Source organism: Pongo abelii, chromosome 14 (genome assembly GCF_028885655.2).
Source record: "Pongo abelii isolate AG06213 chromosome 14, NHGRI_mPonAbe1-v2.0_pri, whole genome shotgun sequence".
Classification (NCBI taxonomy): Eukaryota; Metazoa; Chordata; class Mammalia; order Primates; family Hominidae; genus Pongo; species Pongo abelii.
In genome coordinates this window covers 62,818,352-62,837,121 of record NC_071999.2, presented here as the reverse complement: position 1 = coordinate 62,837,121, position 18,770 = coordinate 62,818,352, and the positions used below count along the sequence as shown (strand labels likewise).

General features: G+C 40.9%; 1 protein-coding gene across 5 annotated transcripts in view; it reads right to left on the bottom strand.

Annotated features, from left to right (window-relative positions):
• The window catches only part of PCDH17 (protocadherin 17), a 99,662-nt gene extending 92,992 nt beyond the window's left edge, over positions 1 to 6,670 (bottom strand). For 2 of the 5 annotated variants that reach the window (XR_008512702.1, XM_054529080.1), the window contains exon 1: positions 1,299 to 6,670. Coding sequence is in view for 4 of the 5 variants with exons in the window: in XM_054529080.1 (XP_054385055.1) it covers positions 1,299 to 3,863 (2,565 nt within the window). In the remaining variant the exon portion in view is untranslated. The remainder of the gene's footprint in view (positions 1 to 1,298) is intronic. The other 3 variants (XM_054529081.1, XM_054529082.1, XM_054529079.1) reach the window with 2 other exon arrangements.
• Between the last annotated feature and the right edge of the window lie 12,100 nt (positions 6,671 to 18,770).

Below are 18,770 nucleotides of genomic sequence, written 5' to 3'. Positions count from 1 at the left end.
AATATTACTGCTCCATTTTAACAATAAAAGCATTATTGAGTCAAGTGTCATCAAAAGTTATTTGCTTTTCAAAGCATAAAATTATGAACACTTGGCCCAAACTAATCTTCATCTCGAGATGTCACTTTCAGTTAAGCTCAATTTTGAATTCCACATACTGCTCATCCAGAGTAATTTGTTGCAACATACAATTATAATAAGCAAGAATTAAGTTTTTCTGTGACACAACTCAATAGTGGGTAAAAGAAACAAGACAATGACTAGACATGGTATAGTCACTTGCTGCTGTTAGAATCTATGTCCAAGCTGGGTCGGTCATTTAGTTTTGTGGTATTATCAATAACTTTGAGTCATACTATCTAATATATATTAAATATCACTTAGATATACTTAAAATACACACTTTGCAAACTAAATGCATCATGAATTCATTTTGGCACATCAAGTGTCTTCAGTGTAACTTTGCCTCCTTTTTTCAGTAGCGCAAAATGAGCCTCTGGTCCTCTGCTATATTCCTTTCATTCCTCAGTGACTCCAAGAAACAGATCACGATAACCACAGGACAAAACAAATACAAACTTTTCATAGATAGTTATTAGTCATTATGCAGAGCCTGCATGTATTCAAACTTTTCAAAGTGCTTCAGAGTATAACTCACATTTGAAAAGCTTAAGCTGTATTAATGCATTATGCTGGAGTTTTAGCATAATGGAATGATGAAGAATAAGTGAGATTCATGTTATTTAAACCACCTTTAAAATATAAAGCTGACTTTTTAAGGGTGAAAAGTTAGTTCAAATTGAATGAACTCTGAAATTCTGACTGGTTGTTATTCTGTCCTTAAAGAAGTTGACTTCTTAATACTTGGGTATAAGTTTCTTTAATTTTTGGCATCATTTAAAAAAACAGAATTAAAGTATTTTCAAGACAATTAACTAAAACATTTTTTTCTGCTCTGGGAATTCCTTTTTATGAAAAGAAATGTAAACCAACAAATAAAAGTAAGTAAAATAAGCTATTATTATTGAACACTGCTAACATTTTTAAACCTATAAAAATAAATTTTAAAATGAAACAGTAAGATATTTACGTTTGGTAGAGTTTAGACTATTCACATGGGAGGGATTATGTGTAGAATATGATGTATACACAGTGTCAGAAGTGTAAACCGTTTTCATTTAATTTTTTTTCCCCTTCTCACTGCTGCTGGCAGAGTGGCTTGCCCTGTTCCAAAGGTTTCAGGACAGCTCCAAAACCAGCAATAAAGTGAACTCCCAGTTATGCTAAAAGTCTCCTACCTGAATTATGGACATCCGAGTGGTAGGGGTCTCGCTTGCATTAGTCCCTTGTCCGGTGAAGCTGGTGTGGCAGCCTGCGTGCCCCTGAGGGACAGTCAGGTTGTTGGAGGCCGGTTTGAGATACATCACCTCCGACCGGGGCGAGCTGAGGGGCAGGCGGGTCTGGTAGTCGAAGTACATGGGGGAGGTGGCCAGGGAGGGGCTGCTCACCACGTTCATGACGTTCATGGCGTTCCTCTCCTCCACTTCGCTCTGCACCAGCATGATATCATTTTTGTTGATCTTCTTCTTCTTGCCCTTGCCCCCGCCCAGCTGCGGGTGGCTGTACTCGGCGATGCGGCAGTTGTAAGTGCGGATCTCCTTGTTCTCGCGCTTGCACTTGACGGCGATGGTGATCATGGCCGCTAGGAGGATGATGGAGATAGTGCTCAGAGTCACGATGAGCGGCAGCGACATGTCCCAGTGGTGCTGCTCGCCATTCACCCGTGGTACCCCCTCGGGAAGGGATCCGCTCACCGAGCGGATGATGAGCTTGGCCACAGCGGACAGGGTGGGCTTGCCGTGGTCGGTCACCTTCACCACCAGCTCCACCACGGGCGTCACGTCCTCCCAGAAGGGGTGCAGCGTGCGGATCTCGCCGCTGGACGGATCGATCTCAAACAGGTGGTCGTCGTTGCCGTCCACGATCTCATAGGTGAGGCGCCCGCTCTCGCCGAAGTCGCTGTCTAGGGCGCGCACGGTGCTCACCAGATAGCCCAGGCCAGCGTTGCGCGGCACCTGCAGCTCCGCGGTGTCGTTCTGCAGCGTGGGGAGCACGATCACTGGCGCGTTGTCATTCACGTCTAGCACTGTCACCCTCACCGTGGCGTTGCTCTCCAAGTGCGCGGGCGCCCCCGAGTCCTTAGCAAGCACCTTGAACTCAAAAGCCTTGGTCTGCTCGAAGTTAAAGGAGCGCAGCGCGTAGATGGCCCCGTTCGTGGGATTCACAGACACATAGGTGTAGATAGACACGTCGCCGATGTGCGAGGGCAGGATAGAGTAGGATACGGTGCCGTTCTGGCCCAAGTCGGGATCCTGGGCGAGCACAGAGCCCAGGTACTCTCCCGGGATGTTGTTCTCGTGCACCTGAAGCACGTAGAGCCCTTTGGTGAACCGAGGCGGGTTGTCGTTCTCGTCTAGAATCTTGACCGCGAACGACTTGGTGGAGTTGAGGGGAGGAGAGCCCCCGTCCCGCGCCACGATGGTCACGTTGTACTCGTCTTGTGTCTCGCGGTCCAGCGGGCGGTCAGTTACCACCGTGTAGAAGTTGTCGTAGTTCTCCTCAAGCTTGAAGGGGACGGAACCCCCGGGCCCGCCCAGGCCCCCGCCGCCGCCCGTCCCTCCTCCGCCCAGGACCCGACACTGCAGCTGCCCGTTCTTGCCAGAGTCCCGGTCAGTGACCCGCACCAGGGCGATGACGGTGCCGGGAGGGGCGGCCTCGCTCAGCGCCCCCTGGCGCACGGAGACGAAACCGATGGACGGCGCATTGTCGTTGCGGTCGATGAGCTTGACCGTGACTTTGCAGTGGGCTGGGATAGGGTTAGGCCCCAGGTCTCGGGCCTGCACGTCAATCTCCAGCATCCCGTTTTCCTCATAGTCCAGATTGCCCTTCACACGGATTAGGCCGGTCTTGGGATCGATGGAGAAGAGCTCCCGCACGCGGTCAGGCACGTAGCTGCTGAAAGAGTAGAGCACTTCACCATTGGGACCCTCATCGGCGTCGGTGGCGTTCAGATCGATGACCACTGTACCCAGCGGAGCGTTCTCGGGCAGTTCCACCAAGTAGGATGGCGCCTCGAAGACCGGGCTGTTGTCGTTGGAGTCAATCACCTTCACGTTGATCTGTACGGTGGCGGAACGTGGAGGCTCGCCACCGTCCAGGGCAGTCAGCACGAGCGTATGGTGATTCTGTTGCTCGCGGTCCAGAGCCTTCTGGATGACCAGTTCTGGGAACTTGGTGCCGTCGCCGCGGGTCTTAACGTCCAGTCCAAAGAGGCCGTGATCGTCGCGCGTGAGCAGGTAGGTGCGGAGCCCATTCTCGCCGGCGTCGGGGTCATGTGCGCTGGTGAGGGGGAAGCGGGTTCCCGGAGCAGCGTTCTCCGAGATGTCCATTTCGATCTGGTCCGAGGAGAAGGAGGGCGCGTTGTCGTTGATATCCTGGATCTCTACCTTGATCATGCAGATCTCCTTGTCGTTGGCGAACACCTCGAGGGACAGCTGGCACTTGGCATTGTGGCGGCACAGGGACTCGCGGTCGATGCGCTGCTTGGTGTAGAGGAGCCCGCTGTCTGCGTCCACGTCCAGCAGGTGCGGTGCGGAGTTCTCCAGCACCCGGTAGCTACCCGACTTGCTGCGCCCTCCGCCGCCGCGCTCTGCCGGCGGAAGCCCAGGCTGCAGTCGAGCATCCCTGCCGATGTTCCCGATCACCGTGCCAGCCCCTTGCTCCTCCGGCACGGAGTAGTTGAGGTTCTTGAGAGTGAGGGCAGGGGCCCATAGAAGAAAGCAGCAACAGATGGAAAGGTACATCCCAGACCTGTAAGGTGGGGGCAGGAGCAGCCGGACTGGAGGAGCCAGAGAGGGAGTGCGCGCCAGCCTGGAGCCCTGGCGCAGCGTGCGCGCGCGACGCGAGCCACAAGTCTATGGGTCCTTTTTTCCCTCTGCACCCGAGCTGCGGCACCCGGTGGTCTCTCCTTATTCTGCTCAAGTTCCCTGAACCTGTTGATCTACAGCATCCGCACTGGGTGAGAATCTGCGGTGCAGCAGAGCTGCAGGGGCTTGGAGCAAGGCGGCGGCTTCCTGCAGCTGGGGGTGAGCCAGGGGTTTCGTCTCTCCCGCCTGGACTTCGGGAGGCTCAAACTTGAGCGATGAGGCAGGCGATAAGAAGGAAATCTCGTCTGGGAGAGATGATAATGAGCTAAAGAATCCGTAGGTTTTCCTCGCTCCCGCTAGGGTGCTGCAAATCTACTCCCGCCCAGAGACTCCGGAATACTCTTTACATCGAGTGGGGGAGGGAGCAGGGAGGTGTGTCTCTAGGCAGATCCGAAAGTGAAATTCTTACTTGCTGCTCGCCTCCCGTGATGAAATTGATGGGGATGAAGAGCAACGAAGACAGAGTCACAGATATATTTTGAAGCTTCCCCAGCGCACCGTGAAATGTCTGCTTGCTGCGCGGGCCGGTCTGTTTTCAGGCAGTGTTTTGCTGCATTTAGAGATCTAATCTTGCGTTGCTGGCTGAGGCAGCGGCGGCGGCGGACTGCATCTCCCAGCCAAGCGTATTTTTTTTTTCCTCTCTCTCCTTTCCGAGCAGCCAAAGGGAGGGGAGGAAATGCAGCGTAAAGAACTAGTGTCCCGATTTGTAGTTTCCTCTCCCCACCAGGCTCCTCCCTCTCTTCCTCGGAAAAGGCTCTCCCCCGAAATCAAGAAAGCCACAGCCTGATCAGCATTTGCTGTGTGAGTCTATTGGGAGGGGGGAAATAGAGGGATAAATCTTCGCCTCTGTTCGTAGAACACACTCTCCGATTTCTCTACGCCAATCAGTAGCCTCCGCTACCATCCCATCCTCTCCCCGCGAGCAAGGACTTCTCTCCAAGCAGTTTAATTCCAGTTTGCCTTTCTTCCCAGGCGAAGGGAAATCAACAGGCAACTCATGGTTGGACGTGCAGATTTAAAGGGGGAGTGGGGAGGCCGAATAAAAAGGAAGGGGAGCCTCCCTCCCAGTCCTTGCACACACACTCTCCCTGTCTCTGGCTAGAAGGGAAACAGTCTCTGCATTCACAGGGCTGGGCTGTCAAGTGCCTCTCTTTTCTTTCTATTCAGCATCTCCTTCCAATAGCCCTGCCTCCCAGTCCTCTTCATCTAGAAAAGAAAACCTTGGCGAGGAATAAAAGTGAAGAATATTTGAAGCAAATAAAGTACGTGGTTTTTTTTTTTTTTCCTTCAATTTTCTCTTATAGTAGGAGGAGTGGGCTGGATGAAAGCAACACATCAAGGTTTGGCGTGATGCATTCTGCAGTCTCTCTTTCAGTCTTTCTGGGCGACTCAGGGAGGGCAGGGGGTGCAGAGCTGCGGCCGCGGCGGTCCAGCCAGGGGCGCCTACTCCGGGGAGCTCCCTCCGAGGGGATGTTAGACACAGGTCTGTCTACACATTATTTCGGGTTCTGGAGGCGCCTCGACATACGGGAATGACACATCCAGAAATGCAGGTGTTCCGATCTGCCGGATGAGTCAGAGGCAGCGGAACGAATCGTATTCACTCTCGCCTGATGGTCCTCCCTTCACAGACATTAGTTGCGGCTTCTTCCTAACGCTTTCTCTGACTCAGTCTATAGAAAGAAAAACCAGATTCATGTTTTTGGGGAAAAAGAAAATGCAAGAGAAAGGGATGGAGGGAGGAAGGTGAAGCTGAATCTAGCAGCACTTTTACTCTACCTCTTTCTGCCGAGTCCGAGGTTCTGGAAAACAAGGCGTCTGCTTTGCTAGGTGTATTGGTTTATTTAGTTTGTTTTTTTTTAAACCTTTCCTCTTGGTTAGGCGAGAGGTACCCCGAAATTTTTCAGAGTCTTGGAAAAGGAAAAACAAAATCAGGTTTCCAGTAATTGTTCCCAGCTTAGCCTCGCATCATAGTTCAAGATTTTCCTCTCAATTTTTTCTATTCGCAAAGTCCAACATCGGTGTGTACAGTTAATTGTGCAGTCTGTTGTGGAGGTTTTTTTTGTTGTTTTTTTTGTTTTTTTTTGTTTTTTAATTCCTCCTTTTCTGTCACGGGTGGTCTCTTTCAGTCTGGTGTCTGCCGGGATCACCCCACAGTCTGAGAAAGATACGCAGATTTCAAAGCAAATAAATCCATCTCCGCAAGCAAATCAGCGGATGAAAGGAAAGGTGAAAATTCAATTCAACAGTTGGAGTAGCGTCTCCCCAGCCGCCTTCCGCCGCTGCCGCATCCGCCGGGCTCGCGATCCCTGCTCTCTCCCCAGCGTCTCTTGCTGACTGACTCTATTCACCTCACGCCGCCGCTTAAACATTGATACTGATTCCCTGCCAGCCAATCCGAGCGAGGAGCAAGGCCCTGCCTTCTCGGCCCGCGTCCAATGGGAGGCGGAGAAGAGGATGGCGGGGGCGGGGCCAGGAGCCCCGGCTCTTCGGAGTCATTGATTAGATCAGTCAGATGGGGAACCAGTCCGGCTAGCGGAACCCAGCGCTCCGCCGAAGCGGACGCGCCCCGGGATTCGCCATCTGGTCTCCCGGGCCTTTAACTACCGGGAGTAGCTCTTCCAGCGCCTTCCTTCGGAAAAGAGAATTTACAAAAAAAAGTTTATCAGCGATTTAATTTTTTTGTGGTCCTACATACACGGGATCGGGAATCGCAGTATGCTTGCAGAATAACGTAGCTGCGGTCTGCCTAATGGGTTTCTCTACACACACTCTCACACACGCACGCACACACGCCCTCGCCGCACACACGCCCATGCCAAGGGAAGCGCAGCCCTGACTCCGCGTGGACCCATCTGAATGAGGTGCAGAGGAGTGTATGTGGGTGTGTGTGAATGCGTTTCCACGGGCTGAGATGTGTATTTCGGTGAGTGTGTGTGAATTCGAGGGCGCTCGTGAGCCCGTTTCTGCCCGCGCTGGTACGAACATGCTGCGAGCAACAGCAATCAATACGTAACTTTCTTCATCCTCTGAGAAAAATCAGCTGTCCCCAGGCACCCATGCAAGGAAAGTCACTTAATTATGAAAGTGTTTCAGAAGAAAAGCAGACTCCCGTTGAAAGAGAGGCTATGTCTCTTAAGAGGAATAGAGCCTCTCCTTTAAGGAGAAAGGCTCACTGTCAATACGAGCTTTGTAAACTCAAATCCGGCTAAATACTACTTAAGGTTCTACCCCTTTTGGTCATCCTTCCTCACCATCTCAGCCCAGGTTCAAGGTAAAGTGGATACCCACCCCCCTACCCCCGACACACACACACACACACACACACACACACACAATAGTTTTGGTGTTTTGTTCATCTCCATTCTTGTCATTAAAGTGTCACATTGCAATTTGATTTTTTCTCCTTAATATCAAATAGCCATTGATAACCGCATTTGCCAAAGATCCACGAAAACAAAAGTATAAAACATGAAGGCCAATCATTAGGAGATCTAAGATTCCTGTTTTGTAAGCCATAACACATACACACATATATACACACACACACACCCACCACCACACACCACATACACAAGCACACATACACACACCGACTTCTGATTCATCTATTTATTCTCCAACTTCATTTACTAATCTCAGAGACTTTTTTTCCCTAAATATTATCACAAACATCTGCAACTGGAGACTGGTTTGCTCGTGATCCAGCCGTTCTGAGAAAGAGTTAAGAACAAAAAAGAAAATTGAAGTATTGAAATAGAAAAGGTGAGTGTTTGATTGCTAGAGTATTGATCGCAATTCATAAATACTGAAGTTAAGTTGCCATTTATAAATTGTGAATGACTAACATACAAGTGTGTAACATGAATCATTCAGCCTTCAAAGAAAATCAAATCCAAACCAATTACAAGATAGTTCTGAAGATTTTTATTGGGATAATTGCTTAAAGATTCAGGTATAGGAGCTATTTCCTGGAGTATTCAATGAGATAACCTATAGTCTGAATTTGCAGTCTGATCTGTATCCAAAATTCGCCACTCCCTTAAGAGACTCTAACAGTTTAAAAATTCAAAGAGAAGCTGTTTACAGCCAGACTTTTAAATCCTAAAGTGTCTTTGTATTTTCTAAACAGGTAGTTTGTCACGCATATACTATTGCTGAACGGGAGAGTCAGAGCTTTGTAGAAATCTAGATTGTTTTCCTGAGTGAGTACTTAACCATGCTGCCTTGGGAAATGCCAGTTTTATGTCTCTTTGGGGTTGATACCTCTGTCCCAAGGCACGTATTTTGGAAGCTGAAGATCAGAGGCTTTAAGGCTTTAAAAGCAGCAGCTAACTTAAATAAAGAATAGTGACTGCACATTCATTTATTAATGATTACTTTTTAAATACAGCAAATCTATGTCTTTTTTGCATTACATGCTAATTCAAAGAAAGTAATAAAATATCCTTGAGGTTTGTTTGCCATAAAGCAAAAACAAGAGAATGGGAAAAATTCCAAGGAAAGGGTATTATGATTTATCAATTAGACTTAATGAGATGTGCTGGCATGCAACTGAGAGTTGTTAGAAATACAGCTTCTAAGAGACCCAGTGATACGAGACTACATCCTCATAAATTCGCTTAGGACCCCTCCAGAGTAATTATGTCACATCGCCCCCTAGTGTATATAAAAAGAACTACCATGCTTTAGGTGAATACCACAGCGTGTCTGACTGAAATGTATCACATATTTATATTTTATTTAACCTGTAATATTAAATTTTATTGCTGAATACTGACATATACCCAAGGTACTTAATTTTCTTCCTTACGTCCCATACCTAGTTTATGTTCAAAGGGAGTGAAATTAACTGATATCTCATTTCCAGTGGTTTGGCTTTCCTTTAACCACAATAATCACTCTTAATTTTTAACCATCTCTTAAGACTTGTATTTTTTCCCCAAACAGTTTTTTTGTTTACAACATAGTTATTGAGGAATGTATTTTTCACTGTGTTTAAAGTATTAAACTTAATGTTAAAAAGATAGTATAAATATAGCTAAATCGTTCAGAAATATGTTTTAATACCATAGAAGGCTATAGACATAGAACCCCAAACTGAAGAATCTAGAAGAATATATGTTTGTATAAATAGCTAAAGATACTTGCAGTCTCACTTCTCAAGAAGAGACTGATTGATAGTTGTTATTTATAATTACAAATGATATTCTTAACCTTAAACAGAAATTATATCTTTTAATACACACACATTAAACATCTAAAGATTTGTGAGTTATTCAAACTATGTATGTATGCATACTCATTGAGAAAAGTATTTGGAAAGACATATAATTATAGCATGTCTAATAAATAAAATATGCTAGTCTAGGTGAGTTTTAAAGGTAAATTGATTGTTATGTTGGAATAGCTTCAAAAAGACAACAATTAAAATCTATTTTTATAGACTGATAAAAATGATTAGTGCTGCTATAGTATTCCAATAATTGAATAGCACTATTATTAAAGAATAATGTTAAAATGCAATTTATGGAATTTTATGTAACATAACTTATTTAATTTTGCCTCAGAAAGACTCCTTAAAATACATATTTATTAGTTGTAGTTGTAGTTCTGAGAGTTTATGCATGCAGTCATAATAGCATCAGTTTTAACATTCTTCAGCCACTTGTCCTACTTGCTGTGTTCTTGAGTTCAATAAAATACAGTTCTTAAGAGACATTTTTGATGCTGATGTTTTCAATGCAGTCATTGTTTATATGAATAAAAAGTCATTCTCTCCACAAATATTCTATCCTTCTGTATCATTTTTACCATCATTTCACTGCCTGGTTTCATATATTTTTATTCATTAACAGAAAATTTTCAAAAGTAAATTTAATAGCTAAACTGTTTTAGATATAATATGTATCAAAGATTTCCATGTCACATTTAAATTATCAAATTAATGATAGAAGTTCCTTCATAGCTAGTCCTCCTAGCTGCTCTTCTCTTTTAGAGATATGTATGGTTCACCTCTAATACACAGCCATCAACCATTTTATAACTTTTTTTTTTGAGATGGAGTCTTACTCTGTCACCCAGGCTGGAGAGCAGTGGTGCAACCTCAGCTCACTGCAACCTCTGCCTCCCGGGTTCAAGCGATTCTTCTGTCTCAGCCTCCCGAGTAGTCTGGGATTACAGGCATGTACCACCATGCCCGGCTAATTTTGTATTTTTAGTGGAGATGGGGTTTCTCCATGTTGGTCAGGCTGGTCTCGAACTCCCGACCTCAGGTGATCCGCCTGCCTCGGCCTCCCAAAGTGCTGGGATTATAGGCGTGAGCCACCGCGCCTGGCCCATTTTCTGACTTTTTAATAAAAGCTTTACCTTTTAACAAATGAGAAATCCACACTACTAACAGGACAATTGCTAAAACATTTCTTTCTCCTTGATGATAAACGTGGACTGTATAAAAGCAATGTAATTTAACAAGAATTTTTAAAATTCTGGAAAAAAATTTAATAATTTGTTTATAATTTTTAAAAATTATAATCATTGTTTATTTTTAAATTTTTTGAAAACTCAATCTTGCCTACAGAACAACACAATAAGAAAAAGTATAAAATATTTCTATAAACAGACAGCATTTTAAATTTAATATAGAACTTTTTTCGTTTTTATTACAATTGTGAAATGTTGCTATTAGAAAAAAATATTTAGATCAGGAAATGTATTTTAATTTTCTTCAATATTATGTCTATGTTATAATATGTAATATATGATGACATACACATATCTATTAACATGTGTTCTCCTTGCTAGTATAAGAAGTGTGTTGCCAATGAACACTCCAAGTCACTTTGTAGGATTAACCCTACAAAGACAGGCAAGTTACATCTTCAAGAGATTAATTTGTAATTCATGCAATAAATAAGCTAAATTTACAACTCGTATTTTTGTACTTTATGTACAATTTTAAGTTTGTAAGTCAGAAGTAAATGTAAATTAGTAACCAATGACTCTTGAAAAGTGACACATATTTCAGGGCATACATTCTGAAGTACTGAGACATATTTAAAATTATTTTAAGACTTTTATATTTAAGTTTTAAAATTGAATGTCATTTAGTGTGGTCAAAATAAATTGTGTATATATAGATAGACTTGACCATGGATAAAAAATAATTGTCCAACCAAATAACATGTTACAGTCTATCTGATGTATTAGCTAGTACATATTAAGAAGAGGAGTTAGATTAAGTTGTGCAAAATGTAATTCAGAGAAAAACTGTCTTGAGCTTCATGAGTTTCAAGTGGCATATTTCCATTCTTTCCTAATTTGTCAGCCAGAAATAAGATCAATTCATTACACAACCTCAATGCTCCTGCCCCACAAGAAGTTACATGCTAACTCCCCCTTGTGGTCACTTTGACAATAGAGAGAGACATTCAGGCATTAGGGAAATTCACTTCTTAGGAAAATTAAGTTTGTTTAATCTTTGTATACTACTTTTTAAAAACAAATGAAAAGCTTATGAATTAAATAGTTAATTTACAGATGTGACTGCTGGATTGTTAAGTTGGCTAAAGCCGGAAACAAAGATGATGATTTCATGCATGGTGCAGCAATCCCATTGTTTCTTATAGTTAAGCATGCTAGGACAATTCTAAAGCTGGAGACCAGCCCTTGGAGGGAACCCGGGAAATTTGATTCAGTAGGTGGCACTCTTTCCTCAGAGTCAGTTTAACAACAATGACCTAAAATGATGTTTCAAAAAGCTGTGTCACCGGAGGTCCTGCCTTTCAGGTGAGGCAAAAACCAAAAGCTTATAATAACTTATGGATATAATAAGCCATATGTTTCTTTCCATAATTCTGAGGTATTTAAACAGCCTGTTGTATAGCTCTCACAGAGATCAATGAGAAGAATATAGAAGTACACTGAGCTCTTCAGAAAGCAAATAAGTACTCTACAAATCCCTGCATTTGAATTATCATCATAATCATTAACCCTCCCAAGTTTCAGCGACAAGGTCTTACTTGGATAATTACGTTCTGCTTATGTAAATTCCTCTTTTCAGTGAGCCAAGCATATTATTTTCTCTTATCTTTTAAAATTCGGAGCATTTCAATTGAAAACCAAGCGCTGTTAAACAGCTATTGTCTGTCACCCTCAAAATAGCACACTCTTGTTTTAGGTAAAGCACCTTTGTTTATTTTTTTCCCCCAAAATATTCATAAACAAATACACATCCAATAAAATAATTTCTGTTCTTACTTGAGTGATGTTTTTGAAATGATGTTAGATATTAAATAAAAGGAACCACTGGAATGAAACTTCTTGAAAATTACCATGGCTGAATTGATTTTTGGAGCTACTGAAATCTAATCTATCTCTATACTCAGATTTTTAAAGAGTATCTGTAGCTTTCTGAGTCAGTGTCACTTGTTCCCAGTGATAAGAGAAAAGATAAGAAGAATATATAGGAAAAAGGCCATAATCATTTACAAATGGACAATACTAAAACAGAAATAGAATGCTTTATATAATATTTTAATTAAACATTGAAAGACGTAAGTAGAACTTTGGTAGTAAATAAGTGAGATATCTTAATTTCTTACCGAAAATGGTTTTTGCAATATATGTTTGATATGTGACAACCATAAATGTAGTATTAGAAAAAGGGAATTTAGATTCTCAAGCGCTTATTTAAATATTGGCCAATTTTTCTCAGAAAAATACAGATAAAATTCAGAAACATATTGGTTATAATACTTATATGAGTCAGGGTGATCCATTTTCCCCTCCGAATCATATACTCAGGGAATAAGACTCAAAGAAAGGCATAAAAACTGATTAATTTAAAATTTATTGTACTGCTCAGTCATTTACACAAATATAAATCAACAATATTCTGAAAGTATATCAATAAGGAATACTGCTAATTAAATTCCTTTGTTACAAGGATCCATTCAAGAATATGCTGAACGCTACAAAACCTCTTTTCAATAAATTTGATGGTAATCTATAAATTCAATTTACACAAATATTTTCCTGAACACTTGTAGGAATTGTATATAGTTGACTAGCATACTCATTGTTTACAATGAGCAGCTCAGTTTCAAAAATTTTCAGGAATTAGCTTTAATCTGTTGATATTAAAATTTTAAGAAAAGTGAGACGGGTTTGTGTAATACATTGCACAATATGATCATATTTTAATAATTGAAAAATCTGTTTATAAAAATAGCTTCCTGTGCTTATGACCAGAAACTTCATTTACAATTGGAAGCTTGTAACTATTGTGGTTCAAGTGCATCTCACAAGCAGGAGAGAATAAAAAGATTGTCCAGGGTGCAGTCTTTTCACTTTACTATTCAGGATTAGCAGCAAAAAATCCATTGAGATGTAGAGATCTTTCTCACTCTGACTGGTGAAAGATGGATGGTATAAATCTGTCTAGTTAGAGGTAAAGGGCACTACTGATGTGAATGGGCAAGAGCAGTAAGAGAAGGGCATAAAAATGGGCTGAGACGATGGGGTTTTCTAAATATACAATCATGTCATCCGCAAACAGGGACAATTTGACTTCCTCTTTTCCTTTATTTCTTTCTCTTGCCTGATTGCCCTGGCCAGAACTTCTAACATTATGTTGAATAGGAGTGGTGAGAGAAGGCATCCCTCTCTTGTGCCAGTTTTCAAAGGGAATGCTTCCAGTTTTTGCCCATTCAGTACGATATTGGCTGTGGGTTTGTCATAAATAGCTCTTATTATTTTGAGATACATCCCATCAATACCTAATTTATTGAGAGTTTTTAGCATGAAGGGCTGTTGAATTTTGTCAAAGGCCTTTTCTGCGTCTATTGAGATAATCATGTGGTTTTGGTCATTGGTTCTGTTTATGTGATGGATTACGTTTATTGATTTGCATATGTTGAACCAGCCTTGCATCCCAGGGATGAAGCCCACCTGATCATGGTGGATAAGCTTTTTGATGTGCTGCTGTATTCAGTTTGCCAGTATTTTATTGAGGATTTTCACATCGATGTTCATCAGGGATATTGGTCTAAAATTCTCTTTTTTTGTTGTGTCTCTGCCAGGCTTTGGTATCAGGATGATGCTGGCCTCATAAAATGAGTTAGGGAGGATTCCCTCATTTTCTATTGATTGGAATAGTTTCAGAAGGAATGGTACCAGCTCCTCCTTGTACCTCTGGTAGAATTTGGCTGTGAATCCATCTGGTCCTGGACTTTTTTTGGTTGGTAAGCTATTAATTATTGCCTCAATTTCAGAGCCTGTTATGGTCTATTCAGGGATTCTTCTAAGAAGAAATTTAAGCACCTAAAACTACCTAAGATTAAACACAGTTTAAAACCTTGTCCTAGTTTTAAATTGAGTTAGTGACATGTGCAGTTGTCACGTATTACTCCTTTGCCTCAAATCTTGCTAAACTGTCATTAAAAATATCACTAGAAAATAAACGAATACAAAGAAAATTGTGCATGATAATAGAAAGAGCAACAGTGACATATTTGAATAACTAAGAGTGATTTATAGACACAGGTGAGATGAGACTAGATTGAAGGACGTGTCTCAAGTCTTAACTCCCCAGAGTCATTTCCCTGGGAGTAAGAGGAAGGAGACCCTGGAATAATGTAAATATCATGTCCATGAAGAGAAGAAGCACAAATAGTAGGCTGTGGAAAGTAGCGGATGCAAATTTTATTTTATCAGTAACTATAGGAAGTGAATCAGAAGTTTCAGCCCTCACTTTTGTCTGGATTTGATAAAAATCTGCGGTCTCTCAGGGAATCTGTCTTAACCCCCTCAAGGATCTCTCTCTGTGAAGACGAACAAGGTAAGTGTATCATTATGAAAAATAGTACTGTAAGTTAGAGTTTCAGGACCACATTAAGGAATCAAAGTATACATTCTCTTACAAAGTGGAATTAATGGAGAAACAGAAGAAAGTCTTCATAAAAATTGTACATCAAGGTCTCAAAAAGATTTTTGGAAACAGTGAATCCACGAAACTTGAATAGGTAATCATGAAGAAAAAGTGACAATATTTAAAATATCATGACTGAGGCCGGGTGCGGTGGCTCACGCCTGTAATCCCAGCACTTTGGGAGGCCGAGGCGGGTGGATCACCTGAGGTCAGGAGTTCGAGACCAGCCTGGCCAACATGGCGAAACCCCGTCTCTACTAAAAATACAAAAATTAGGTGGGCATGGTAGCGGGCGCCTATAATCCCAGCTACTTGGGAAGCTGAGGCAGGAGAATCACTTGAACCTGGGAGGCGAAGGTTGCAATGAGCTGAGATCATGCCATTGCACTCCAGCCTGGACAGCAAGAGTTAGACTCCACGTCAAAATAAATAAAATAAAATAAAATATCATGACTGTAAAGTGAAAAACTACAGTAAGTGCAGTCAATAGCAGAAAGAATATTGCAGAAAACTTGGAGAAATACAAGAGAAAGTTCAGATATTTTTCTATAACTCAGAGCAATGGGGTGGATGAAGAGATAAATAAAATCAGAGAAAAATAAATATAATGACAAGAACAGGCTATTACCAGAATATAGTAATAAATGACAGAAATTTTAAAAGAAGAAAACAAAATAAAATGGGGAAATTGAGGAAAATCTGTAACCATAAAAATATGAGGAAAAAAGTTTGAAAAGGCCTAGGTTTATAAATTAGATCACCTGATTGAATACCAGCAAAATGTAAAAACAAACATAGACATATTCCCCCGGCATGTGAAATTCAAAGATGATGAAAAAATCACTGTTAAGGGGTAACCCCAATTTATGCTTCCCAGAACTGCTCTGGGTGGTCTCCTAATTTCTTTTAATTTTCATAAACTCACTTTCATGTATTTTTCTTCTTCTATAAGAGAGATTTGTTTTCTGAATTTCTCATCCTCTATGTATTTAATACCCGTATAGAACTTTGAGCTCCCACAAATCAATAAGAAATGTGGAATTATTCCTCAAGGAAAAGAAAAAAAACAAAACTTCAGCAAGTGATAGCAAAGAACAAGCTCCAAAAAAAAAAGGAATATAATTTATTTATTTATTGACCTAGCAAATGAGATGTAAATTTTAGGGTTTTAGGGCATGAAATTATAATAGTGAAGGAGGCAGACAAGGAAGGTGCTTCATCCAAGGTCCAAGGTTGTATAAATTCAGTGTTACTGTAGGAGTGGAGGTCCACATTTCCTTGCTAGTTCGCAGACAAGAGACTTCCTCAGCAGTTTGCATTCTTTTTTAAAAAATTATTATACTTTAAGTTTTAGGGTACATATGCACAACGTGCAGGTTAGTTACATAAGTATACATGTGCCATGTTGGTGTGCTGCACCCGCTACTCGTCATTTAACATTAGGTATATCTCCTAATGCTATCCCTCCCCCCTCACCCCATCCCACAATAGGCACCATTGCCCTTCCATATTCAAACCAGCAAAGCCTGTTCCTTCTCAAGCTTTAAATCTGTCTGAATTCCCCTTTGGTGCTATTTCTTTGGCCTCCAGTAGAAGAAAATTCTCTGCTTTTAAGGGCGTATGTTATTAGATTGGGTCCAGTCAGACAACTCAGGACAATCTCCCTAAATCAGTCTACAATCTTAGTTAAATCTGCAAAGTACTTTTTTTTCCCCATATAATGTAGTATTCTGACTAACCACAAAATAATTGGATAAATAAATTCTACAATTTATATGATAGCATTCGATTGAAATGTTAACATAAAAGTTAATAAAATGGAAACAGTTAAAATTTATATTAAAACAGGATAGAAACAGAGTATATACTATTAAAACATTCTTAAAACTTGTATATACACATTTGTATGTAGAAAAATAAGTGGTGAGATAAACATCAAGCATTTATAAAGACATACTGTAAGTATTTATGTCTGTGTGGTAGAATGGTGGGTGACTTCTTAACACCTTATATTTTATAAATTTTGTATTATGAACACATTAATTTATGTTAAAGAAAATGTATAAATAGACAAGTAGTACAATTATCCCTCACCAATACATTTAGTCTCTTATTACTTCACTACCTCTCATATAAGTGATATCAATTTCCATGTTTGCTTTTGTTCTTTTCACCAGGCAAATCTTTTATTTCACAGAAATCTGTTTTCCAAAACCCGAGAGTTCCAACTGATTGCTTATACTACTTTGTCTTGCTTTCCATTATAACAGTTGTAGTAAATAATTTATCCCCAATGTAGAATAACAGCAACCTGGGTGTAGGTGCATGACTAAGAATCATTTTTTATTTTAATGCATTGCTGAGAGACCAGTTAATGAAAAAGAGAAATTAATTTATAGGTAAATGAAATAAGAACCTATTGATATGGTATGCTGTAACTTAACATTTCAAAGGAAAAAATACTTGTTACTACTTCCTGCTTTTATTTCTGTTACTTAACTCCATAGATTGGGTATACTAAATTGTTATATTTTAATACCGTCTTGTATATAAGGTCCAATATCTGATGAATTTCTTTATTGGATCAATTACATTAGTGCTACATTGATAAACTATTATTTATGAAAGTATGAATTAATTTATTATAACTCGCAATTCTCTGTGTATCTTTTTTTTTTTTTTTGAGATGGAGTCTTGCTCTGTCGCCCAGGCTGGAGTGCAGTGGCGCAATCTCGGCTCACTGCAAGCTCTGCCTCCCGGGTTCATGCCATTCTGCTATCTCAGCCTCCCAAGTAGCTGGGACTACAGGCGCCCGCCACCATGCCCAGCTAATTTTTTGTAGGTTTTAGTAGAGACGGGGTTTCACCGTGTTAGCCAGGATGGTCTCGATCTCCTGACCTCGTGATCCACTCACCTTGGCCTCCCAAAGTGCTGGGATTACAGGCGTGAGCCACCGCGCCCAGCCACTCTGTGTATCTTTTCAATCAAATGTATTTACAGGAGCAGTGGCTCATGCCTGTAATCTCAGCACTTTCGGAGGCGGAAGCAGGAGGATCACTTGAGCTCAAGAGATCTAGATCAGCCTGGGCAACTTAGCAAGACCTCATCTCTGTTAAAAAAAATAAGTAAATAAACAATTAACAAAAGATGTCTAAGACACAGGAACAAGCAAAGCTCATTGATTTGTGTGGACTTGGTAAACATTTTCAATAGAAACATTAATAAATGCATTTAGCAATGCAGTCATAATAATAATAACACATAATAAAGCACATGGAATTATTGGCAGTCTTAATTGTACCTAAATGTTTCTAATAACTGTTGATGTGGGGAGAGGGTGGACTCTTCATCAATGAGGTTGAAAATATTATCAGAATACCTTGGTTTTAATCTAGTCCAGTAAGCAAGTTAGCTAACTTCACAGAGACTAAATTTTTTAATCTCAAAAATGCTTATAAAGTATCTGATATTCCTTCTACCCACATTTGTGGGAACCAGATTATATTTGAAAAAATTTTTACTAACTCTAAAAAACAGTTGTCACTATAATTATTGCATTAGTAGTCATTTGTAGCTAAATTATGACAGAAAGGAATATAATGAGCATTTGAGAATTAGAAATTTGTGTTCATAAGAGATATAGTTTTCATATCTATTTAAAATTATGAATTTCTTGACCATACTATATGCTGTTTGTTCTCAAATATTCCAAATGTTTTGAAATATGCTTTCTAGGTTGATATTTTATTTGATTAATTAGTTATATTTTTATATATTTGAGATTAACTTGCTTTTGATTTGTATGTTTATCTGTAAATAGCTAACGCAGTCATATTTTTACTCATGTTTACTTT